The 26,669-nt window shown below is 36.6% G+C and overlaps 1 protein-coding gene across 1 annotated transcript in view; it reads left to right on the forward strand.

Moving 5' to 3' along the window:
* CDH7 (cadherin 7) overlaps positions 1–26,669 on the forward strand; it is an 88,576-nt gene that overhangs the window by 46,198 nt on the left and 15,709 nt on the right. Inside the window, exons 4-9 of the mRNA XM_009909900.2 lie at positions 3,757–3,876; positions 6,468–6,635; positions 8,351–8,538; positions 17,501–17,754; positions 23,611–23,747; positions 25,711–25,832. Of these exons, the coding sequence (XP_009908202.2) occupies positions 3,757–3,876; positions 6,468–6,635; positions 8,351–8,538; positions 17,501–17,754; positions 23,611–23,747; positions 25,711–25,832 (989 nt within the window). The remainder of the gene's footprint in view (positions 1–3,756; positions 3,877–6,467; positions 6,636–8,350; positions 8,539–17,500; positions 17,755–23,610; positions 23,748–25,710; positions 25,833–26,669) is intronic.

The raw sequence follows: 26,669 nt of genomic DNA on the forward strand, positions 1-26,669 counted from the left end.
TCACTTTTTCTGATCTGGCTGTTGGTCCATTCTTGGACTTTACTGACAATTGAAGGCAACCTAAAGAAGCTGTGGGAAGACAGGGAGGAGGTGAAGAAGGTAGAACCTCCCTCCAGATGCTGTATCTCCCACTTCATATTCCTGAAAGTGAAAGTCTGTGAAGGGATTTCTAAATCAGCTCTGTGTGAAGGCCAGTTGCAGGAGAACAGAAATACCACAATTATAGAGCAAAACCAGGCTGGGCTGTTGCATGCAAGAATTTAAGCAAGTATTATTGTTAATTTGATAGTAAAGGTATATAATATCTCTAGTAGTGGCTGATATCATGTAGAAATGTGAAGCCATCATGGAATTGTTTTGTGTATTACACATATTACACATCATTAATTGATATCAGTCAATACTTTTGATAACTATCTGCCTTTAAAGGTCTATTTTGAATTTGTTAAAGTGTCTACAATTCAGCTGATAAGGGTTTGTACAGTTTCAATTTCATCTAGTTTTAAAGAGAAGTTTTGCCTTAAATAATTTCATCAATGTTAAAAAACAAGGTCACACAAGAATTCCTCATGCAAAGTCATTTAAAATACCAGGCAAGTTAATAGACTAATTTAAACAAACAAACAAAAACCAGCAAACAATAACCAAACAAAAAAAATCCAAACCAACAAAACCTTGTGAAGAAGTTTCTAAACCAATAAACTCAGAGATTTAAAAAGAAGCCCTTTGAGGAGTCTCCAGCTCAAAATAAAAATCATCAAGTTCACCTTTATCTGACCCTACCAAAGAAAACACTGATCTCTGCAACATGTTAGAAACATTGTTGAATCTAGACTTGGGCAAATTAAAACACATATAATAATGTTCTAATTTCAAGGACCTTTCTGCAAAGTCTCCTGATTTTGAATGTACATACGACAGCTAATCACCTGTTCTGTGAGGTAAAGCAAAGTGTTGAGGAGAAAAGACTTAATTTCAGTGCTGGAACACAAAGGCCCCTTTTGTAAGACAATGTAGTTGGAGCTTGATGCAGCTACTCATTTTTCCTCAATGTACAGACTTCTTGAGTATCCACAGAGTTTTATTGGTTTGTATGGGATTTTTCTCAAAGTAAAATAAGCATATGAATTTGACATCAATCCATTTCAAGACAGCTCAGTGTTGTAACAGTTATCCTTTGAAGGAATTCCTTTTCCTCAAGAGAAATCTGTTTCCTCTGGGAAATCTCAGGAAAACTTCACATACTGTTCTTTCTGTACATTATGCTTCCTTGGACTGGTTTTCTACATGTAGGAATTTGCACAGAGTTAATGTACCTTATGTTACCTTGCATGTTCTTTATAAAAAATATATATATTATGAAGTTTTCTCCCCTCTCAGCATGAGACTTCTGGCAGCAAGTGGGAAAGAAACAATGCCAATAGCAGTTATTTAAGGAGATCGTTCTCCTGTGACATCTGAGAGAAGTTGATTAGCACAAAGGGCCTAGAAAAGTAACATTATTTTTTAGTTTCTGTTTGCACTCAAATTACATGAGTGGAGAAATATTTGGTGCTAGAATTTCTACATATAAACACCTCACGTTTTCTAAAGGATCTGTGTGTTTTAGGAGAGAGCCTATTCGATTCAGACACTCTCATGGAATGTAAAGGGTTTGTTTGCTACATCAATAGATTTTTACAGCAAAAAAAAAAGCACTTCTAATCTTATAGGATTTCTAAAATGTCTGTGTTAAGGTGGTAGAGCTTGTAATTTCTTTGATCTCATATTGGCCTGGAGTCCTTGAAAGTGGCAAGAGCAAGGAGCAAAGACGTAACAGTGTGTGAGGTTTATAAGCACTTCTGCCAATATTTGCAGACATTGTAGGGTTCATTGGCAGAGCTTATGGACTTTGTATATATGGTAAGCCTGGGTTTCACAAAGAACACAGGATGTCAAACAGTTATTATGTTACCCTTGTACTCCTAAGCTGGAGAGACTTTGGCAAGTTTAAAATAGGGCCCTGTATGAAATTACATTATAGAGTAATCTGTAAAATCAATTGGACATACTGAATCAAAGCTCCTAGCTACACGTGAACAGAAAATGGATGTGTTTTAAGTTTCATAAATGATGGACTAACTACCAATGTCTTTTTTAAACTTCCCATCTACTTACTAGTTTCATGTGAGATTTTAGGTTGAGAATACCCTTTTTACTGTCCAAAAATATCAGACAGTCCATGTGAGAGAAAAATTGAATTTAAAACAGAGTCGTAATCATACTTCGTCATGGATACTACAGGAATAGAGATCAGTATAGTGGGCTAGCTAGGCCATGACTTAAGTGAATAAAGTTATCTTATGAATTATAATTTCTGGTCAGAATCCATTCAAGTAGGTCCCATTCTTTGTAATCTTAACCATTTTATGGAGCACTGCACTTAATCTCTCTGTCCAAACCTTTGGTTTGGTCATATGGCCCATTTATGATCCTCTACTTAACTGCGAATTGGAAAGCTGAGGAACATGGACGTGAAATGTACTATATTTGATGAAGAATTTCAGAGGTGTCTCCCACCCATTTCCTGAAAAAAAATCCTAATAAAAATGACCAGAATAGAATTTATGTTAATTTCAACCTGGATACTTGCTGCTGCAGTTTTTTTATCAAGTTTTTGGAGCGGTTTCTAAAATTGCTGCTTTCCTTTTCACACATCAAAAATGTGTTCATTCAAAAAATGAGCACTCTTTTTAACAAATGCTTTTATCTAATCGTGTGTCTAAATCCAGCTTATGAAAGAGCCTGATCCTTGTTGAAGACCTTTACTGGATATCTGCCAAATTGCTGCAATATGTATTTGGAACCTAACCTTCAAATGGGGTCCTAGGCTGTTGAATGGAAAGTCTCCATGTTCCAGACAATCTGTCAGTGAGAACAAAATAGTCCATTCTAGCTATCAAAGGGTGGCGACCAGGACAAGGCCTTGGCTTCCAAGTGTTGTTTATTCTGCTTTCAGCATACATCATGGATGCTGTTGTACAGAACATGAACAAATGGGAACCGATATGGAGAGTATAAAAAATAGGAAATTAATGCAGAATGAGATCCTCACAAAATACACCCTCCTTGCTAGCCAGTTAGACATTTCACTTTCTTCTTTCTGTCAACACATTTTCTGCTCAAGAAATGTTTGTGCAGCAGATTATTACAACAACTGATACTAAAGTATTGAAGACTGTTGAGGGAAATTAATACTTTTAAAAGGCATTAAGAGGTAGCTCTTACCAGTTTTTCTCCACATTGAAACAGAACCTCTTGAGCCATCTCTTTATGAAAGGGTAAATAATATTATAGGCTAAAAATATGTGTTCAATTATCAAGACATATAATGCTTATATATGACCTGCATTGTGATTTTAGCATGCAGACTTCTCTTCAAGGAGGAATTATTGCAATATCTCATACTTAAGTATACTTCAGATATCTCCATCATTTAAGAACTATTGCTCACAGACTCCAGCCAAAGGCAGAGACAGAGAGGGGGGGAATGGTTTTTATTTTTGTGAGTCAAAGGCTGAGGCTATCTGAGAAGCCAAAACTCTGTAACAGCCAATACTACTGATTTACAAAGGGGACATTTTTCTCTAAGCTGAATCTATGTGGAAATGATTAACAGTTGTGGAAAAGCCAACTCAGACTTTTCCAGTATATTGAATAAGCATACTTCAGATGTTTTGTTCTTTTATGTACAAAAGTTCCTTAAACATTTTGCAGGTACCTCTGTAGTTCAAGTGACAGCCACTGATGCAGATGATCCTACATATGGCAACAGTGCTCGAGTGGTTTACAGCATACTACAAGGGCAGCCTTACTTTTCTGTGGAGCCAAAAACAGGTAACTTTCCACAAATTCTCTGCAGTAAAGCTGAGAAAAAAAGAAAATGTGCATTAAAACTTGCTAGAAAGTTACTAATGAGATCCCTTGGTTAATTTAATTCATTTGGATTTTGTTGATCTTTTAATCTCTTATTCTTAAGAATAGATTATGAAAACCACACATCTGAGCTATGTGATAAGCAGACATTGCTGGAACGGAAATTTTTATCTTCTTTTCAATCTACTAACTCCCTGGTCTCCTGCTTTTTGTCATCTCTTCTGATCAATGGAAAATTCAAGATGCTGTGGACAAGTTGCTTTCTTTTTTTCTTTTTCTTCTTTTTTATTATTTTTCCAGATATTTGCTTTAGAACTATCTGAAGTCCAGATAGGCAGACATCCTTAAGTAAAGATTTATGTCAAGATTATCTCTCCATTCTGCTTTTCAAACTGATGTTTTGTTGTAAGAAACAAATCTTTTCCTTATTAGCTTGAAGAAGAAAGCACTTTCTGTCCTTATTGGATATAACATTTTGCTGCCACCTTCAAAACAAACTACTGGTGGAACATTTTTTTTATTTTTTTTTTGCTATTTAAATGAAATTTTGTGAATATTTTAAACCACAACAAAGAGCAACTTTAATCCTATGTCATTCTACTATGTAATTTCATAGAGTGGGAAAAACTGTTTCTACTCTTCTCAATTCAGTTTTGTGCCTGAGCCTTCACTTGTACCAACATGCAGAAGAGAGACAGTCTTCATTTCAGAGATGGACAAGTTGAGACAAAAAAGAAACACATTTTTTTAACCCTATTTATAATTAAAAAATGCATGATGTAAATCAGAACTGAATCCCAATGCTATGAATTTTGGTCAACAACTCTATTTTGCAGAAATAAGAACTATAATTCTATTCACATTGCAACAAGTCCATCCTCATCAGGAATATATAGCACTTACATTTTTTTTTTTCTCCAAATAAGTGTGATTTATAATGGTTTTCTCTCTAACTGTCTCTCCATATATATGTATGTACAATGTATATTGTCATAATGACTTAATGACTACAGAGAGCCCTTGAACAAGAATATGATAGCTTGTGCTAAATCAAAATCTTTAAGGACTCAGCCTGAAAGGTTTGCATACATTTTCATTTTGATGTGATACTCAGATTTCCTGTGTGGGTGATAATTTACTTCTAAATGATTGATTAACCTTGCCTGGCAATTTAACTATGAGAGAAAAACAAGCAGACCAAGAAAAAAAAAAAAACACAAAAATGAAACAATGTAGAAAGAATAGCACATGAAATTGTATATTAATTATGTTTTAACATGTCTTGTAAAATGAGTGAAATAGTGCCAGACAGCCTGTTTGTGAAATAAAAGTTTCAACCCAGAGATGATTAATGGCAAGTCCTGCATTCATAAGGGAAGAGAGAAATAAAACTCTAACTAAACATTCAACAAATATCAGATGAAGAGATATGTGTCCCAATGTGCCTCTCCTTTATTTAGTTTGTTTATGTTTCCTTTGCTGCTGACACTAAGTGCTGCTGGAGTAAACGACTGCCTCTCTGGAAATCAGAGTTAGAGGCTTTACTGTGCACTGAGCATGAAATATTCATAAAGTCATCACATTTCAAGAAGGCATATTTATTTCTGATCTATATCAACAGAAGTGAAAGGATGAAACATGGAGCTTCCTTCTCGTTTTCGTGTCAAATGAGTTAGCTACAAATTGTTGGTAATTTTGTGTATACATGGAGTGTAGCATAATATCAATATTAGTAAGAATCAGTATGATAAATGACAATTCAAAACATTGTGAAAGGAATCTTGACCTTTGAATCTCAAAGATGAATGCAGAATATTCTGTTCTTCCCAACTAAAAGAGAAAGGGAAATCAAACACAGATGATGATATCTTCTAGGGAAGAGAGCATTATCCAAGACATTATGAAGTCTGCAATTCAGAGAGAAGGTATTTGGAAAAAACCAGTCATGGATGGCATTACTCAAAAGATCTCCTACTAAATAAAAAGTGGTGGGTTTTGGTGAGACACTGGAACAGGTTGCCTAGGGAGGTAGTAGAAGCCCCATCCCTGGAGGTTTTTGAGGCCATGCTGGATATGGCTCTGAGCAACCTGATCTAGCATGAGGTGTCCCTGCCCATGGCAGGGGTTTGGAACTAGATGATCCTTGAAGTCCCTTCCAACCCTAACAATTCTATGATTCTATGACTGTCTCTATCCTGGTTTTGATCTGGAACAGCTCTGGTTGGAAGACAGAATGTATTTTACCCCAAAGAAGTAAATAAAACCACACAGAACAAGAAGTCAATAGAAATAATATTTTTAAAAGTAAATCTAGTACAAAATGCACCAAGGTAATCAGAATTGGTCCTCCTGGTCAGGTCCTAAGCTAGGCCTCTGCTAGGCACTGAACTAGTACGTCAATTCAACTCCAAATCAAACCCAGTCATATTAATGTTGAAATTAATTCTTTGTTGTGGCAATTGTTGATCTGCTGCTAGCTTTGAAAGGCAAGTTCAGCTCTCATGATAATGTATTTTCTTGTGCAACCACTGACATATCTCATGTTATTACAGGTGTTATTAAGACTGCTCTTCCAAATATGGATAGAGAAGCCAAGGACCAATACCTACTAGTTATTCAAGCAAAGGACATGGTTGGGCAGAATGGCGGATTATCAGGGACTACATCTGTAACTGTCACGCTGACGGATGTCAATGACAACCCACCCCGCTTTCCTCGGAGTAAGTTCTTCTGTAAAAATATGGATTGCAGTATTATTTCTAAACATTTTCTTTGCAAGTCATGCCATTTATAAACAGAAAGGCAAACTGCTCAGCTTTGAAGTTAAGTACTTTGAGAATCATTGACAGAAAGATATCATCCTCATGGATACTAGCAATAGGTTCTTGGATTTTAGGAATTGGTTCTTTGGATGTTACGAACAGATTCTTTACCATGAGGGGAGTGAGAGTCTGCAACAGGTTGCTTAGGGAGGTGATTGGGGTCCCATCATTGGAGATATTAAAAGTGAGGCTTGACAGGGCTCTGGGCCTCACAGTCTACTTGAAGATGCTCCTGCTGACTGCTGAGGGGGTTGGACTGGATGACCTTCAGAGGTCCCTTCCAAACCAGACCAATCTACAATTCATAGCAGTAGTAATACTTTGGAAGCATCTTTTTTCTTTATGCAATGTGTTTCAGACCATCTGAAATGAAATTAAGTACAGCAGGTGTATTTGTAATGTATTTTACTTCCTTTCTATGAATAAAAGAAACCAACCAACCAAAATAAAGAGATATACCTTAATAGATGTCCAATTTACCAACTGAACTTCATTTCTTTAACTTCACTCTTAATCCTTTATATTCCTTTGAAATTGGCAGGATTTCTCTTGTGCATACAGTTTCCTAAGGAGTTAATCTTAGAAGAGTAGAAGAGCTTGAAAGTCATCTTACCTCTATTTATTTTCTTCAGCCAAGGTGGTTCCTACCTTAAGTGAAGAAAGGAGTACACAGCTGTATGCTGAAACCTGAAGAGCTCAGTTCATTAATAGCATTCTGTCTGGGGTGTGGTTTTTGGTTGGTTGGTTGTTTTTTTCTTAAAAAAAAAATTAAAAATCTTTTTGAAGTAGAATAAGAATAATACGAAGAAATATTCACAACCACTCCAGCCTCACCTCCAATAAGATAAAAAATACATTTGTACATAACAGATTTCCTGTTATTTCAAGCCACCAACTGCTTGAAATAATAATAGATTAACTGAAGTTATTTTTGAAGGTGAGGGTGTTATTGGCTACAGACTGCACTCAGATACCCTTTTGACAGCAGATATATCATTCTCTACTTGAATGAATAAGCTGGAATTTTCAAGAATGCAGATGGTGCGCTTACTGTTAAAGAAATGAGTATATATATATCAGTTTCTAGTCATAGTCAGATTGAAAGCTGCCTAATCAAGGGACACAGCTATAAAAGAATTAGAAATTACATGCACCATATTTCACTTGCTTATTGTTTTTTTCATCTTTATTGGAAAACAAAATGAAGTATTTTCTGCATTGGAACTCTGTAGCATGCATCCACCTCATGATTTGTACTTATATTTTAAATTGCTTTTGCATCATTGCCTTGTATTTCTCTTGTCCTAGGAAGAGATTATGCCCATAGTACTTAAAGAAGAGTCCATCACATCCACCTCATGATTTGCACTTAAGTTTTGAATTGGTTTTATATTTTTGCCTTGTATTTCTCTTATCCTAGGAAGAAATTATGCCCACAATATTTAAAGAAGAGTCCATCACATAGAAAATCTAGAAAATAAAGGGCTATTGCACTTTAAATTGATTATATTCTAGTAACCTTAGTAAATAGTCAAGGGCATTATTTATAGGTATATGTTAGGAAGACCTTCAGTCCCAGAAGGTTTAACTCATCAGATTTTTAAATTTCCCAGGGTCATATCAGTATAATGTCCCAGAGTCTTTGCCCGTGGCTTCTGTGGTGGCCAGAATAAAAGCTGCAGATGCAGATATGGGGCCTAACGCTGAAATGGAATATAAGATTGTGGATGGCGACGGTCTGGGAGTATTCAAAATTTCTGTTGACAAAGACACACAAGAGGGAATCATAACAATTCAGAAGGTAAGCCAGATTTTTCTCATTAATTCAGTTTGGATCTGTGCAAGATAAGGACAGGTAATGAGAGTAAAAGCTTCTGTTTCTAAGACCCTTATCAGCTGTAAAAGTGCCCACTGGTATATTTCATCTTGACTTCAGTATGTGGTTGTGTGATTTCCAGCTTTTAAGTGACTGAGACTAAAATTTCTGATGGTTTGGGTTTTTATGGTAATAGCTGTAATATTTTGATGAGGGTCTTTTTAAAGCTCCTGCATTCAGATGTTTGGACAGAAAGACAAAATTTAGTCTCATCTGTCCTTAAAATATGAAAATATACCTTACTGTAAAAATGTAAACCTGGAATACAAAATCTACTAATTGTCTTTGGTTCATGTTAAAATTATGTATGAGTAAGAATATTTGCTTTATAATGTAGTATATTATAAAAAATATTATTTGAAAAAAATGAACATATTTAAAGACTTGTTTTCTTCTTGGTTTTAAATATGTGCACTTAGAAAATTGATATATTACAACTGAAAAAAATCACATTGATAGAAAAATATTAAAAGTGGGCTTTCTTACTTTGCTGCAACACATTTCAAAGAGTATTCTTTTACAAACTAAAAGTGTTCTGAAATATTTTGCAAGAAAATTTAAATTTTGAGGACAGGGAAAAAAACCTCTAACACCTTAGACAGAAGCATCTCATAAAAATTCGCACTCTTAATGTGTGAATGCTTGGCAATGACAATACTGGATCTATGGCCCTAACTCTGCTAAGCACTTCCATATACCGATTTAGCAGTTTAGATTATGTGTAAGTATGTCCCCGAACAAAATGCTGTGTTTGTGGTTAATGTGATTCCCTAGAAGATTTACACACACACACACACACACACACACACACACACACACACACACACACACCCCTGCATTCTTTAATCTCTGTGAACTTTACCTACCAGTTGTGAAGTTTTGGAGTTGGGGTTTGGTTTGGTTTGGTTCTTTTTTGTTTGGATTTTTTTTGTTGTTGTTTTTGTTTGGGGTTTTTTGTTTATTTTGGTTTGGGGTTTTTTCTCCCTTTTCTGATGCATCAATTCCTTTCTAAAGCAACATAAAGCTTCAGTAACATTTATCCTTTGAAAGAATTTAATGTGTGATTTTGCAAAGCTAATTCTGTGATGCTGTGAACACCTGCTGAGAGCTGGTAAGCATACATAGATGTTGCAACAAATAGAGGATGTTCAGCTCCCTTGAAAGATCAGGCTTTAATATGTGTAATGTGAATCATCTTTTTTCAAGGCAAGAAGCATCCCTCTATGGCTTCTTGAAAACTGTACTAATTCCTGCTTAGCAGGTTTGAAACACAGGCAATGAAAAGTTAGTTGTCTCTTTATTCAGCAGCCAAATTCAATGTGGCTCATTAAGTTTTCTGTGCAAAGATCTGGTGGAAATATGCCTGTCCTGGAAGGTGAGCATTTATCAGTGTCATGGTGAGCAATAATGGGTCAGTCAGGGGCTTCAGTGATCTAATTTGAGGAATGATAAGTTAATTTTAATTTTTAATATGCTCTTGTAGTCATTGTGTTTGTTATTGGGATATCCTGATTCCAGTGTTGCACAGTAGACCACACAATTTTCATTTACTATTTCTGTAATCACTTTATCTAGGGAGTTGTACTGATCTCAGACTAGATATAAGGAAGAAATTCTTTCCAGTGACAGTGGTGAAACATTGGGACACGTCCAGAGGAGTGGTAGAAGTTTCAGCAGTGGAAATATCCTCTCGATGTCCTTAGCTCTCCATTCAGACTCCAGGGAACTTGACTTGCCCAGAGCTGAGAGACCCTCCTTACCAATCTGCAGAGAACTTTGTCTAGGAGGGAAGAAAGTAAGCAAAGAGCTCAAGTACAGTGGCTAACAGGCATGTACACCTTGTGGTTCTCTAGAGAAAAAGTGCATAGAAGACTAGCAATGACCTGTGTATGCAGGTTAAATGTTTCAACCACTGAACCTTACCTGCCAGATCAATGTGGAGCTGGGCAGTGGTTGTACCTGCATATGTGCTTGTTGGTAAGGAATAAGAGAAGAAATTGAGTCTGTAGCCCGTAATCATAGAATATTTTATGTTGGAAAAGATCTTTAAGATCATTGAGTCCACCTGTTAACACAGTACTGCCAAATCCATCACTAAACCATGTCCCTCATCACCATGTGTACACATCTTTTACATACCTCCAGGGACAATGAGTCCACCACTTCTCTAAGCCTGTTCCAATTCTTAATGACCCTTCTGCCTACATATTTTACTATCTGTTCACATGACCTTCTGTACACCTCTGAGTGCAATTAGCTTTCTTGTTTTCAAGCCCCTGAAATCATCTGAGGCACTGAGAAACGGTTCAGCCTTCAAATGCATGCCCATCTTTTTAAACTCATTTGTATTTATATGCTCAGATGACATGTCTGTATACACATCAAACAGTAAAATGCCAAGGCAAAGACTTTTGAAAAGGCATGCTTTGGTTCTAAATGCAAATGCATGCTTTAGCTTTGCATACTTCAGCTGCAATCATACATACAAATCAGCAGGCTAGGCATGAAAATCAACACCAGGATCTCTGAGCAGCTGAGAGCACTGCTCCATTCATTCCTGTGCTGGGTGTTAATACAGAAGGTTTGCAACCTGATTATTTGTGCTCCACACACAGACTGAGAATTTTACATTCTGTTTTGAGACCATTTGATAAATTGATTTCCTTGCAAAGACCCAAGGCATTTTTGGTAACATGCAAAGAGCATCAAGTGGAGGGGAAAAAAAAAAAAAAAAGAAAAAGAAAAAGAAGAAAGAAAAAAAGGTTTTGTAAAAATAAAATGAAAGAAGAGAGGTTTAAGAATTCAGTGAGTAAAGAAGGATATTTTTTGTATGCTCCAAGTGGATGGAATTTGAAAGATGTCTAAGGATGATTAAAAAAAAAAAAAGGGGGTAAATAAATAATTTACTTTTTAAAAAGAAGTTAAGAATCATATTAGAAAATGAAAAGTGTTGCACGCCTCTGTTTGTTTTTTTTTTTAAGATTACCTGTGTATAATGGACTTGACTAAAACATAGATTGGTTTGAGAGCTGGCAAAATTGGTGAATGGGATTTGCTGTGTTGAATTTTTAATTTCTTTTGGGGTATTTCTCTGCACAAATGAACATTTTTCTTCATTGCACCTTATGACCCTAAACTTCAAAACATCAAGAGTCAGCAGGAAAAAATCCCACATAATTTTACTCAGTGGTATTCATCAAAATACAGGGTGTATTCTTCCCTTATGTATATCTCTTCTGCATTGCTAAACCCTGATATCTCTTTGGTTTGCATGGTTTATTCAGGATGTATTTTCTCTAAGCAGTTTAAGAACAGTGCTATTTCTCAAAGAGTAACAGTACTTCTGCTCATAGTTTTTATAACTATGACAGGACTGGGGATTGCAAGATCCTGAAATTGCTTGTGCTGTTGGTGTCTAGTGCCTAAAGTCAGTATATAGCAGCTACTAAACCAAACCTCATTTCAAGGTTACATTCTGCAATAGCCTGATACTCTTATAGTAACTCCTTTGACCATACAGAATCAGAGCAGGGAGGAACTCTTTCTCTGGGCTACCATCCACGTGGCCTTTATCCTTCCAAAGAGTAAGGGCTGGGATTGTACTACCTCATGCGCCACAGCTAAGGAGCATGCATGCTCTACCACTGTAAAGTCTTTGTTGCTATAAGGTTTTTCATGTACTTGTGATATTTTAGACACAGAGAATTATTTCGGTTGGAAAAGTCCCTTAAGATCTTCAAGTCCAAATATTAACCTGACACTGCAAGTCCACAACTAAACCATGTCCATAAGCACCTACTTATGAGGCTGTTGTCTCTTGTCCTATCACATAACTTGGGAAAAGAGACTAACATCCACCATACCATCCCTTGGGTCCAGCCACTAGCCCCTTGTGCTTCCCCAGCCCAGTGACTAGGCCTATGATCTCCTTTTTCTCATTTATATTTCTTACAAGTACTTGACAAGTTTATCCTGGTTCACTCTGTGACTCAGTTCTTCCTCTGCCAAGTAAGATCAATTCCTTTCTATGGTGTCATTTGTAATTTACATTCTGCTATCAATGCTCTCCTAGTAAGGACTTACATCATTTGCATAGCTACATTTCACAGTGCTGAGGGTGGTTGGAAGAAAAGTGTAATTTTAGTGAATAGACTGAAGTTTTTAAAAATGTGTTGGGCTTATCTCTGCAGTGGCAACCTTAGAATTGAAGAAATGTTTATGGAAGGGAATGATGACTCAATTATTTAATACAACAAATTCTGAAGTGTCCATGCAAACCTGCATGTATAGAACTTCAAATTGAATTCATGTCAACTCTTCACAGAATACATGAATGGAAACTTGGCGTCATTTTCTATGCAAATACCTACACAAGACCACACTGTTCATGGCTAAAAACTGTATACTGAAAAAGGCATCCTAGAAGTACAGATTTCACATTATTCACAAAGTTCCAGGCTATAGCTAGACTTCAGTGATAATAATGGCTTAGTAGTAAAACATCTTAAGATAAAAACCTGATAAATGATCTGTATCCACCTACACCTTTGTCAAATATTTGATGCTTCAAGTAGTAATGGTAATTTAGTAATAAAAAGGGCTGTAAGATATAATTTTATGATATGCATAAATATGTGACTTTTTGGTAGGTTATAAGATCTGATTCAAGCCACTTGAAAGTCTATGGAAGGATTTCAGTGGATCTAAGTGTGAAAATAAAGCCCTAAGACTCTACAGAGAGTTGGCTGTTGTGTCTTGCAGTAGCAAGTGACAAGTATTAAGGTTTCCCATGGTAGAGTTCTTCATAATTTTACCTTCTTTTTACCCCTCCAATACACAGCTCTATCACAAACATCACCAACTAATGTGAATATTAGATGGGAAGACTGTGAAAATAGTGCTGCAAAATACTTTCTCAGAGAAATTAACTGCTAAGAGATTATTCTGAGTCCTGAGTTTGTTCTAAGAGTAGTACTGGCAATTATAAAAATGGGGGGTGGGGGGTGGGTGCATAAGCTTTTGAGTGAAAAGCTATCTTTCTATTACCGTTAACATTTTGCTGCTTTTAAATTTCTTTTCACATAGAAAATTTTCTTTCAATTCTATACTGGAGTTTACAATGTAAGGCTTGAGACTTCCACAGTTCCTTAGAGAGATAATGTGCATTTGTTTGATGTACTGCAGTTTTCAATATAAAGTCTCAACTGGGCTTAAAAAAATGAGATTTTCACCTGTGAAAAGCACATTATTACTAAGTTACCATATAATAGAAAATGAACTTTGCAAAAATGGTCTACCTGTGAAGGATAATTACATATCAACCTTCTGTAATATAGATGGCTTGTTCTGTAATTTCCTTCAGACAGGTTAAAATTCTTACCCCTTAAAAGAAAAAAGAAGAAAGACCCCACAAACTGCCAGATGAGAAAAAGATGAATGAATCCTGCACAGGATCTAATCAGATAATACTAATGCACAGATATTAATGGAGCTGTCAAGCTCTATTCACTGTACTGAAGGTTTGATATTGACTGGACATTGTCCATTTAACCTTCAGCGCTGATATAGTGATTTGTAGTCTGTTGTCTTGGTATGCCATTATTGGAATCAAGTACATTTGTTATAGCAGGAAATAATGAAGGTATGATCTGAAGGCCTGTTGAATAATGTTCTCTGTATAAAAGACATCAGTGATAATTAGATGAGAAGAAACAAATAATGGAAATCTTATTTTCAGTCTTTCATTAGCTTCCGTAGTACGCAATGTCTTCATTATATTACCTACAAATTGTTGAAACATTTCCACCAGGTCAAGAAATCTTGCATACTAATCATATTTTAAAGATTTAGTTAATTTTCTCAGATTATATTTTGCCTCAAAACCTGGTACTTGTGTATTCACCATAGGGTCTGAAGATGTTTAGCTCATAAGAATGGACCAAGGATGATGACTGAACCTTTTGTAGACATTGTAACACCCCACAGGATACAGACTCTTCTACAAATAACTCAATACCACATGATGTTCTCAAATTCCTTTGCTAATCCATACCTACCCTCTTCTAAACACCAACTGCTCCCCACTGCATGTGTAAATACATTAGATTTCTATTAATTTAATTTCCAATGACCTTTATAGCTTTAGGAAACTATAAGCAGCATTGGGTACCAGAAAATACCTGAGAGAAGTCTAGGGCAGGATTCTTCTTTCTGAAAGCAAATGTTATTGAGAATCCCTTAGTATTGACTCATGAAAATCAGGCATTCACAAGAAGACCAGCTGATTTCTTCCCTAGAAGAATTTTGTTACACTCACAGCAAGCACCATATGGTGATTTTCTCAGATGTTCATGGCTGTTACAGGAGGCAAAACCCATTCTTAGTAATGAGAACTGTTCAGAATACACATCTACATCATCTTTAGCTCTACAATCCTTCTCTACGAGGAAATGTCTTTCTAATGAAAGTGGGGTTTGTGTATTCCCTACTAGTCTAACACTCCTGTAATCCAGTCAAATAAAGAACAATCTCTTTCTATATTACAAGGATGAAATATGATGATTTCAAAGCATGTGCCAGCCTTTGTCGCAAACATTCACATGGAAAATATGATTTCATTTATTAAAGTTCTAATTTAGCCATCTTTAGGCAGTGCAGAAATGGGGGGATATCTTAAAAACATATTAAGCAAGATTTTTTAATTATTGTGCTTCTATTCAAATCTATTCAAATTAAAATGGATGTAATGTGCCTACATATATTGTGCACCTTCTCAAATCCAAGTTTTCATAACTTTTTTTCTTAGGATGACTGTAGTGTTCATATTAGTACATCATAAGAAGCTGTTTTACCTACAGTCTCACAATATATTTCCATGTGTTTGACTAAGTATTGCTATAATCTCAAATAGTCCAGTTTCAACAGCTATCATGAATTATTCTGACTGAATTAGCCTTCCTTTTGCTGCTACTTATTTTTGTATATTCTGACTGAAAATACTCTATTTGCTAATCCCTTGTTTTGGCCTGGGTTTTGTTTGTTTGCTGTGGTTTGGTTTTTTGTTGTTTGATTTTGTCTTTTTAGTTTAACAAATCTCAGTCTTTTTTCTTTGACAATATTGAGGTTACTATTTCCATAATTAATATGATGCTTTTGCGGGAAAATGGAAAGTGTTAAGATATTTATGTGTGTGTTTGCCTTCTTACCTTGCTGCTCATCTAGTCACATTTGTTGCTTAACTGTTGTCAGCATACAATATAATTTCTGAGACATTTTTCATCATCCTAACACTGCATTTGTTTCATAGCACACATATTGTACTTTAAATACAAAAACAAAAAGAAAATTATAAATTATTAAAGATGCTTCAGTAAAAAGTATTAAAAGATGCATTAGTACAAATACTGACAAACTGTATGCAGTATAATAATCAGTATCCAGACTGTTTTTCTTTTATGGCCTGTTTTGGGAGAGCTATGGATAGGGCAGCTCTGATTCAGTGCAAAAAGTAAGCCCTTGTATAACATAAGGATCACATCTTCCTATCTGGAGAAGTCTTGTGCTGCCACATAGAGTTTATAGAAGTTCAGTGCCTTTCTGAGCACGATGTGTTGCAATTCATTTTTCATTTTTATATCCAGAGTGTTTACAGCTGTATTGTAATGTCAGCATAATCACTGACTTTAAGATGCTCATTTGGGACTTATCCTACTGTAACTAGATGGAGAACTTAGACCCTTGCATTTGTAGGTCAACAGATGTGTGTTTCACCTCTGTTGCTCCTCTGAGCCAGTACAGGAATATTTTGCAGATGCTGTCATCAGCTGCAAGCACATCTCACATCTCTATGATGTACTCAGAACTTTGGAAAACCTTTTTAAATCTGTTTTATACACTTGGAATTATAGTTTGCAAAAACAGTTGAGTAACCAGAATGCACTATCAGAAATGTTTGGATCTTAATGGTGTTCTTAATGCTTAACCTTGGAATTGCTGGGCATTTGGTGTGAGCTGAAAGACTACAGATAGAAGGTAAATGTAGCTAACATTAGCATGGTGATTTTGTTCAATAATTGCCTGTGAGATCAGATTTTTCTTTTTGCATCCAAAATATTTTTCTTTAGTAGACAGTCCTCCAGATCACTGATGACTTATTATGTGTGGGGGGTAGCTTTCAATGCTAATTGAAAGGAAGCTGCACTTCTGTCAAAGAAAATTAGAGAAAAAAATTAAAGTGAAAAACAATAATGTGCATTTTGTTTACTAAGTGAAATGAATTAGAGCAATCTCTACACTGCACTTCAATATGAAATATTTCCATATAAGCAATGTATTTAAACTGCCACATTTTCTACAGAAACTTGGAGTAATAATTGAATTGTCAATCTCAATTATATGGAAAAAAAAAAAACCACCCAAACCATAAAACTTCTCACAGTTTTCTGAATGAGGTATATTCAATAACCAATACTGTATCAAGCTCTTATATCTGGGTAGTCTGGCATATTGTATCTGACATTACCTCAAATAAAATATGAATAAAGCATAAAAAAAAATTTGTTCACAATGATGAACTAAAAAGAGACAGTTTGATCCTCATAGAAGTTAGAGAAAGTTTTGCTATTAATTCAAAGTGTTCTTGTTCCATTGAGAGGGTACAACTGTTTTCACTCTTAGATTCATTGGGGAGTATTCACTAATGAGAGACTGCAAACAGTGTTTTAAGCTAAAAAAAAAAAAAGACCCATCAACTCTGTTCTGCCAATCAAAAGTGCTAGTTGGATACAAATGGCAAAGTTTATTTTGTACTTACTGACAGTTGCAAGTGAAACATTTTTACAACAGCATTACTGCATAATAAAATTTCTAAATAACATTACCTCTATAGGAGCTGGATTTTGAAGCTAAGACAAGCTATACCCTGAGGATAGAAGCAGCTAACATGCACGTTGACCCTCGCTTCCTGAGCCTGGGGCCCTTCAGTGATATGACAACAGTGAAGATAATTGTAGAAGATGTTGATGAACCACCTGTGTTTACTTCACGATTGTATTCCATGGTGGTGTCTGAAGCAGCAAAGGTTGGCACAATCATTGGAACTGTAGCAGCTCATGATCCAGATGCCTCAAATAGTCCTGTTAGGTAATTGTGTCTTAGTTGTTTGTTTATTTAACTTCCATATTGAAGTTGTTTATTTTATTGTGGGAGGGTATTTGGTTACACTGGATGCAATTAGAATCATAGAATCATCTAAGTTGGAAAAGATCATCAAGTCCAACTATTAGCTCTACCAAATCCACCACTAAGCCATAGTCTCAAGCACCACATGTACATGGCTTTTAAACACATTCAGGGATGCAGACTCAACCACCTCCCTCAGCAGCTTGTTCCAATGCCTGACAACACTTTCAGGCCTAATCCTCTGCTTGGTTCAGCCTGAGGCCATTCCTTCTTGTTCTATCACTAGTTCCTTGCGAAAAGATTTAGTTTGCCTTTTTTTCCCTTGTAGAGGGAGACTCAGACTTTAATATTCCTGAACTACAGAACCTTTAGAAAATAAATACATAAATAAATAAAAATCAGTAAAACAAATAAGAGAAAATACAAGTTCAGGATTCCATAAGTAAAAATAATCTTCAATATATTATACATATTTATTTATCTCTAAGTTTAGGAAGAGTCTACTATCATCTGTAACAAATTACGGTCTCTTAAACCAATCAGGACCAAAGAACAAATATATATATATAAAGTGTCTGTATGCATAATGATCCATATTCTTTGTTCACTCTCTACAGGGATGTAATAGCACATAGACTCTTGCATGATAAACCAGACCAGAGGTCTCAATATACAAAAAATATTTGAAAAAATCCTTTATGTGAGAGAAATGGATAGGATAAGGCAGGTCCTGTCCTAGACATTATGGTTAAAGGCAATAATTTTCTGGCTTTTGTAAAGTCTGCCGAAACTAAATATCTTCCATTCAGATATGAAGAGAGATGAATGCTAGAAATGTGAAAACTGTGAAAGCCCTCTTTCTATGTTTTCCATGTGTGATGAAACTCCATATCTCTCACAATCTGACATCTAGGATCATAAAGAAACCATAAAAAATCATCAAGAATCTATTTTACCTTTGCTTGTATCTAAGGTCAAAGCTCAAGGGCAAACACTTACCACCTAAGTTAAAACAGTAATGAGATACTTGTTACTTTTCTTATGCAGCATAGTAATATTGATTGTCAAAGGAACAGGAAAACATCTAGAGGGTAGTATTTATGGCTCAGGAGTTTTGTGAACTGATCTGCAGGAGGAGTAACACACACAATTAAAAATTATTGCTAAGTTTCATTTGTTATTATTGTTCATTTAGGGCATATATAGAAAAGAACCTCACAGAACTTGTTTCAATGTCAACTTTTGTGGTGATGTTCTATCTTTACTTTCATGCTATGAGAATGAATTTTCATCATCATAGACTGTCACATTGGAAGGGACCCCAACGATCATCTGATGCAACCTGTCTTGGTGATTGTGTGGTTGAAATGAGATGGCCCAGCACCCTGTCAAGCTGAGGCTTACCAATGTGGGGGAATCCACTGCTTCCCTTGGGAGACCATTTCAATGACCAATAGTTCTCATGGAGAAAAATTTTCTTTTGGATTCCAATGGGAATATCTCCAGCAATAACTTGTCCCCATCACCCCTTGTCTTTTCTGTGTGATTCCTCCTAAAAAGGGAGTCTCCATCATCCTGGTAGCCACCCTATATGTACTGGTCCATGGTAATAGGGTCTCCCCTGAGCCTTCTCAAGACCGAAAAAAACTTTATTTTATGAATATTTAATATCTTCATTCAATATTTAATAACTTCATTGATGATCTGGATGAGGGGATTGAGACAGTCATCAGCAAATTTGCAGACGACACCAAGTTGGGAGCAGATGTTGGTCAATATGAGGATGGAAGGGCTCTGTAGAGGGACCTTGACTGACTGGTCAGATGGGCGGTGTCCAACGGGATGGCATTCAACAAGTCCAAGTGCCAGGTGCTGCACTTTGGCCACGGCAACCCCATGCAGAGCTACAGGCTGGGGTCGGAGTGGCTGGAGAGCTCCTAAACAGAGAGGGACCTGGGGGTGCTGATTGACAGCCGCCTAAACATGGGCCAGCAGTGTGTCCAGGTGTCCAAGAAGGCCAATGGCATCCTGGCCTGCATTCGGATTAGTGTGGCCAGCAGGAGCAGGGAAGTCATTCTGCCCCTGTACTCTGCATTGGTTAGGCCACACCTTGAGTACTGTGTCCAGTTTTGGGCCCTTCAGTTTAGGAAGGACATTGAGACACTTGAACGTGTCCAGAGAAGGGTAACAAGGCTGGGGAGAGGCCTTGAGCACAAGCCCTATGAGGAGAGGCTGAGGGAGCTGGGATTGTTTAGCCTGGAGAAGAGGAGGCTTAGAGGTGACCTCATTGCCCTCTACAACTACCTGAAGGGGGGTTGTAGACAGGAAGGGGTTGGTCTCTTCTCCCAGGCAACCAGCACCAGAAGAAGGGGACACAGTCTCAAGCTGTGGCAGGGGAAGTTTAGGCTGGAGGTGAGGAGAAAGTTCTTCACGGAGTGAGTCATTCGTCATTGGAATGGGCTGCCCAGAGAGGTGGTGGAGTCACCGTCCCTGGAGGTGTTCAAGAGGGGATTGGACATGGCACTTGGTGCCATGGTCTAGTCATGAAGTCTGTGGTGACAGGTTGGACTCGGTGATCTTTGAGGTCTCTTCCAACCTTGGTGATAATGTGATGCAATTATTGTAACAAAGAATTGAATAAAATTTGCTGAAAACATTCACTTTTATGGTGAGCCCTGTGGCTGGCATGTGACACCTGCAGACATCCACTGTCTGAGATTTGCACAATCTAATCTAATCTAGCTCTGCCATTTCCAAAGCAGCAATCTTAAGATGTAGAAATAAAACATATGTTTCACTCCTAGAGGTGACATAAATGTTCTCTCTCTTTCTTTCTTTTTATATTTGCAACTTATTTAAAATATACCTGATTCGTATCAGGTATAATCAAGTCCTGGATGGATAGTTGGCATGGATTTACTTGTGAAATTTATCATTGCTGAGCTCTTTCTTTCCTGTAGCAGTATTTCTGGCACTGCTGTTAGCATCTGGTGTATGATATCTGGTTTAGCAGAATCATGTAAAGTAGAAATAAATCCAGTTCCATAAATGCAGTTTATGCTCAGAATGCTTTTGACTCCTGTATAAACATAAGGATGACTTTATTTGCCTTGATCTGTTTAAGTTTTACAATTCCAACATGAAAAATAGTTTTATCACCTGCTGAACTAACATCCTAGAGATTTCTTCTTTTTCAAAGCCGGGGAATTGAGAGAGTAAAAAAGAAAAATAGTGAGAGTTTAGCTGAATGCTTGTGAGCCTACTATGTACATTGTCGGTGGGACTGACACATCATATAATTTGAAGCTGTCCTGCATCTGCTATGATAGACATCAGAGCCAGATTCACCTAAAATTGGAATGTGTTAAGGAGGATTAATATATAATACTTTTCATGATCTATTTAAGAAGTTTAAATTATTAACCTATACATAAGCATTCCAAATTCCAAACATAAGACTGTAGTGATATTGATTAAAAATTAGTTTTGTTACAATTAATAAAATGTTGAAATTACAAGACTAGACATAATTAAAACCTTGACAATACTTGGTGTGGAAGGGAAGAAGTAATAAATATTTTAAAAATAAGGGGTTATCTTTTATGGGCCAGAGAACTATTGATGTTTGAAGTAGCTTAAATAAAGGATTTAAAACTCCTGCAGCTCAAAGATTTTCTAGTATTAAAGACTGCAAGGAATTAAGGGATTTAAAGTATTTAAAATAATATTTATTTTTTTTTAGAATTTGAATATGGATGTAACATTTGCAAAGAAGTTAAGAGAAAGTCCTTGTTTCCTACTCATAAATATGATTTTTATTCTTGTTTCATAAGAGTCTGTTGTCCAATTTATGTAAGTTGTTTGCTTTACCTCTCCCCTTCCTCCCTTCCTTTCAAATTCCTTCCTTCCTATTCCTTCCTTCATAATTCCTTCCTTCCTTCCTGTCTTCCTGCCTGCCTCCCTCCATCTCTCCCTCTTTCTTTCTTGAATTTATTTACTCTTTTTCTGTCTTTCAGACCTCTCCCTTTGTCTTCCTTCTCTTTTTTCCTTTCTTATATTTTTCTTTAAAGAAAGATCTCTGGCTCTTCAAATTGTATAGTGATGGTGTTAATAATTGGGAAGTATATGTGCTAGCAGGAGGTTGAATCCTAGCTACAGGGCCTGCCAAGGCTGACTACATAACAGAGGTGACAGTCGTTGTCTCATGGGGGGACTTGCCAGCCATAGAACAGCTGAGGAGCACTGCTGACCAAATATATGTTGGTATCAAATAAAGTAAGAAATTAACTACAGTTAACATATAATGGGGGAGGGGGCTGGGGGAAGAGGGAAGAGAAAACCTTAATCCATGAAAACTGCTGTTACTGTTGTTGTTGCTACCCTTTTTCTTCTCCCAGTGTGCCATAATACAGTAAAAAAAAAACAATCAAAACTAATTATGTAACAAGAATCTGCTCTAAGATTTTGCAGCCAAGAGGAATAGATCAAAATACTGCGATATAACAAAGTAGAAGCTGATATATTACAGCACAGAACAAATAGGGTCAGAAGATCATTGTATCTAGAAGTTCCATTTTTTAACTCTCTTCCATAGTTCTTCCTTTCCATGTTGTCCAAAAGGATTTATTTACTGCTATATCAACAATCTAACAAATTATCGGTGTGATAGTAATTTCAATGATTACATTTGGTATTATTTGGGCATTTTAATTCATCGTGAGAAGTACTGTGGAGTACATATATTTGATCTAAAGGAGAGTGCAAGAATATGGCCCAATATTAGATCAAATGTCAAGAAATTTCCACTTATAAATCTAAATCTGCCTAATCAACTGTCCCCTTCTTCTAAAAGGGTTGCAAGCAAGACACCCACAGGCATTCTGACCTTTTCCCTTATGCTATTTTCTGTTTGGTTAAGAGCTTATTTCCTCTTCCTGAAACAATTTAGAGATAAAGTATACATTAAGCCAAAGAGTCAAGGGCACGAATCTGTGTTTGTCTAATGACAGTAAAACATCAGGAGCTGACAGTGGTGACATGCAATCTCTTGACCTACTCTGCATCATACTTCTTTTTTTTTCCCCTGCCCCTGCAGCCCTGGATGAGTCAGGGGCTCTTCTGCCCCTGATAGAAAGCTCTGTGCTTTGACTGCCAGTCCCCATGGGAGCATCATCTGACTGGTGCAGTCATGGAATGAACTTCCACCCTGTGTTGCTATTCCATGAATAAATGAAAATTCCCCTTACACTAGAGGAAGAAAGAAAAGAGAGAGGATGAACTCACTTAAGAGGATACTGAGAGAATGGAGCCCATCCATCAGCACCTGTTGCTCTGTAACTCTTTCACCTTTGCATATGGCTTTGCTTCAATAAACACCCCAGAGAAACAGGACAAAACAAAGCTCAAAATGGGGAAACAGTGGAAACACTCCAAAGGACCTTATAGCTGCCTTCCAGTACCTGAAGGGATCCTACAGAAAAGCTGAAGAGGGAGTTTTCATAAAGGTGTCCAGCAATAGGACAAGGAGGAATGGTTTTAAGCTGAGTAGGTTTAGACTGTTGAGATTGTGGAACAGGCTACCCAAGGAGGTTGCAGATGACTTCTCCCTAGGGGTGTTCAATGTGAGATTGGATGAGGCCTTGAACAGCTGAATCTATTTGAGAAATGTTTCTGCCCATGGTGGAGAGGTTGGAGTAGATGATCTCTAAGGTCCCTTCCAACCTAAGCTATTCTATGATTCTAATAAGAAATCAATGGAGTATTTTTGCAAGCTCTAATTAAACATAAATCAAACGTTTTCTTCCATCCTTCACCTAGGTACTCAATAGATCGAAACACAGACTTGGAGAGGTATTTCAATATTGATGCCAACAGTGGAGTCATTACAACTGCCAAATCTTTGGACAGGGAAACTAATGCCGTTCATAACATCACAGTTTTGGCTATGGAGAGTCGTAAGTAACAATTTAAAGATCTTATTGTCTGTCTATGTGTAAAACTTCAGGCATGGTTGTGATCATCTGTGTTAAAAGAAACAATGACAATTTCAAATCATGGCAGATAAAAATAACTTCTTACCTATGTGATAAAAAACAAAGATATACTACAGATTAAGTATTTGTCCTTTCCTTTGCCTCATACTTTATGCAGTCTTTTGACTTCTGAAAAACAAATACAAAGGAAGACGAAATATGTTAAGTCAGCAGTCTCCGACCAAGTATCATTAGCGGAAAACTGATATGGAGTATAGAGGAAAGCAGTTAGGCTGATGGCACTCACTTAGAGCTGATTGCTGTTGGTCAGCCACACAAATCTTAAAAGGTATGAAGGAAAGGGGATGAGAATGCTTGTGTGGTTTCAGTTTCCTGACTGTAGAGGATATTTTGTACTTGTTATCTTTTCTGGTGTAAGATGGAAAGTGTTGCTGAATTGAACCCATTAAGCACATACAAAAAGAATTCTGTTAATGCAAGTTTAAACCTAAACTTGTTCAGCTTTGAATCTACTCTGTGGAAAAAAATAGATATTTTTGCCTTTATATTTGAAGAATTTATTTCATCCAACTCCATCCTTACTATTACTCTGTTGGGATGTGATAATAAGAGTTATCTGTTCTCTGGCTTGCTATTTTAAAAATCCTTACTTCTCACTTTCAGTGAGGTTAATTTAATGTTTAACCTGAAAGCTCACATTCATCATTTAATGTCTGAATGAATTTATCTCATATTCTCAGGAGTAGAGTTTCAACCTAGGAGGCCAGCATGGAAACCAAAACATTTCCTGGGTTGTAACAAATCTGACAAGATAGCCAAGGGACATAGCTGACACAAGTGAGAGTCTAGGCACACAAGTAGCACTTCACAATACTTTAATTTATGTTCGTAGCCTCCCTGGTTTTCAATAATCTTAGGTCAGTAGATGAAAAAGTTGGTGTCAAGATTTGTTATTCCTCTGGCATTTCACATGTATATTAATAAAAAACAACAACAATAAAAAAGCCACCAAAACCCCACACTTTTTTGTCATTTACATTTGGATACAATAGCTAGTTGTAAGATTTACTAAAATATGGTTGCAATATCCTATAAAAGGAAACATATTTGAAGGTTTTTCATTCTGCCTTGCTCTTTCACTAATATCACCTCTTGCTGTAAAAAAAAAAAAAAAAAAGCCACAAATACAATCTCTCTTTCCCGTGGTCCAAAACAGAACTGTTACTAGCAAAGCAAGTTTTGCACACACTGATGTCCTTTGTGCTGACTATGAACATATCTACTGCTTGAGATGAATTGATGACATTGAACCCTGAATAGATTCAATTTTTAGCTAGAGATGTGCATCAGTTTAAGCATATGAATCAATATTAAGGTGTTCCACATGTAATGAGAGGGTTGCAATACTTGTGTGTGCACTTTAAAAGCTTTGGGATTTGTCTGGGCATAGAGCTTCCTCCTTATTTTTTTTTTTCTGCTATACATAGCTGATGGAATTATTTTTTTTTTTAACTTCTTTGTGACCTGACCAATTTGAATTAAAAAAAAAAAAAAATTAAAAATGAACCTACAATAACCATATTGTTCTCAATATGAATATTGTTGTCAGCTGTACCCCCTGGAGATGGATTTACATCTGCTTGCTCTTATCCTTCCATACAATGTGATGCAGTGCTGTGATTAGTGAGTTAGATTTTCAGGTTATCCCTGAGAGTAAAATCTTAGTTTAGTTGAAGTGGCTGAAACATATAAACATTGTTTCCGCTAGGTTCAGAAGATCAAGCCAAGGGCTTTCCTTGCCTTTCTAGGAGGGTACTGCAAGTGATTTGACACATGTATGCAAAAAGAAGAATGCAAATGAAAAATGCACTGACCCAAAGAAAGAAGCTCTTCTTGATTGTTATGTTGGCTTCTTTTTGTACAGAGAATCCAGCACAGGTTGGGAGAGGCTATGTAGCCATTACCATCCTTGACATCAATGACAATGCCCCTGAGTTTGCCATGGAGTATGAGACAACTGTCTGTGAAAATGCTCAACCCGGTCAGGTATGGCTTGAGAGATTTTTGAATGTTTGCCTTTATCAGATAGGCTTTCACTCCTTATGAAAGCCTATCAGCTTTAAGATAAAATATAATCATCTTACAGTAGTAAAACTGATGCTTTGATGTGCAGCATGAACAAATATTAATCAAACCACATCTTCATTATACCTTTGAACAACTTGGGTGTAAAAATTACTTGTGAAGATATTGTTAAAATCTCTTTCTTATTGATAGAATCATAGAATCACAGAATGTTTTTGGTTGGAAGGGACATTTAAAGGTCATCTAGTCCAACCCTACTTCAGGGAGCAGGGACATCTTCAACTAGATGTTGTTCAGAGCCCTGTCCAACCTGACCTGGAATATTTCTTGGGATGGGGCACCTACCACATCTCTGGGCAAACCTGGGCCAGGGTTTCACTACCCTCAGTGTAAAAAATATTTTCCTTCTATTTAGTCTAAATCTCCCCTCCTTTAGTTTAAAGCCATTATCCTCATTCTATCACAACATACCCTACTATAAAGTTGCTCGACATCTCTTTTTTTTACAGCCCCCCTGTGAATATTGAAGCATCTCTTCTGCAGGATGAACAATTGCAAACTGGCATATTTTGCTAAACTCATCTAATTTTGAATACTATTAAGAATGGACACTTCTTCCTAATTTTACAGGGATTTGGGAAATCATATCACAGTGGTTATTCTGAAACTAAAGGATTATCATTCCTAAAATGAGTACACACTTCTATTTCACTTAGGAAGGATAGGCTGTATGGCTACAGTTTCACAAGGGAGAAGTATTACTACCATATTCCCCAGAGTTTGTAACTCCCCAGATGT

The sequence above is a fragment of the Dryobates pubescens genome, chromosome 9, assembly GCF_014839835.1.
Source record: "Dryobates pubescens isolate bDryPub1 chromosome 9, bDryPub1.pri, whole genome shotgun sequence".
NCBI lineage: Eukaryota > Metazoa > Chordata > Aves > Piciformes > Picidae > Dryobates > Dryobates pubescens.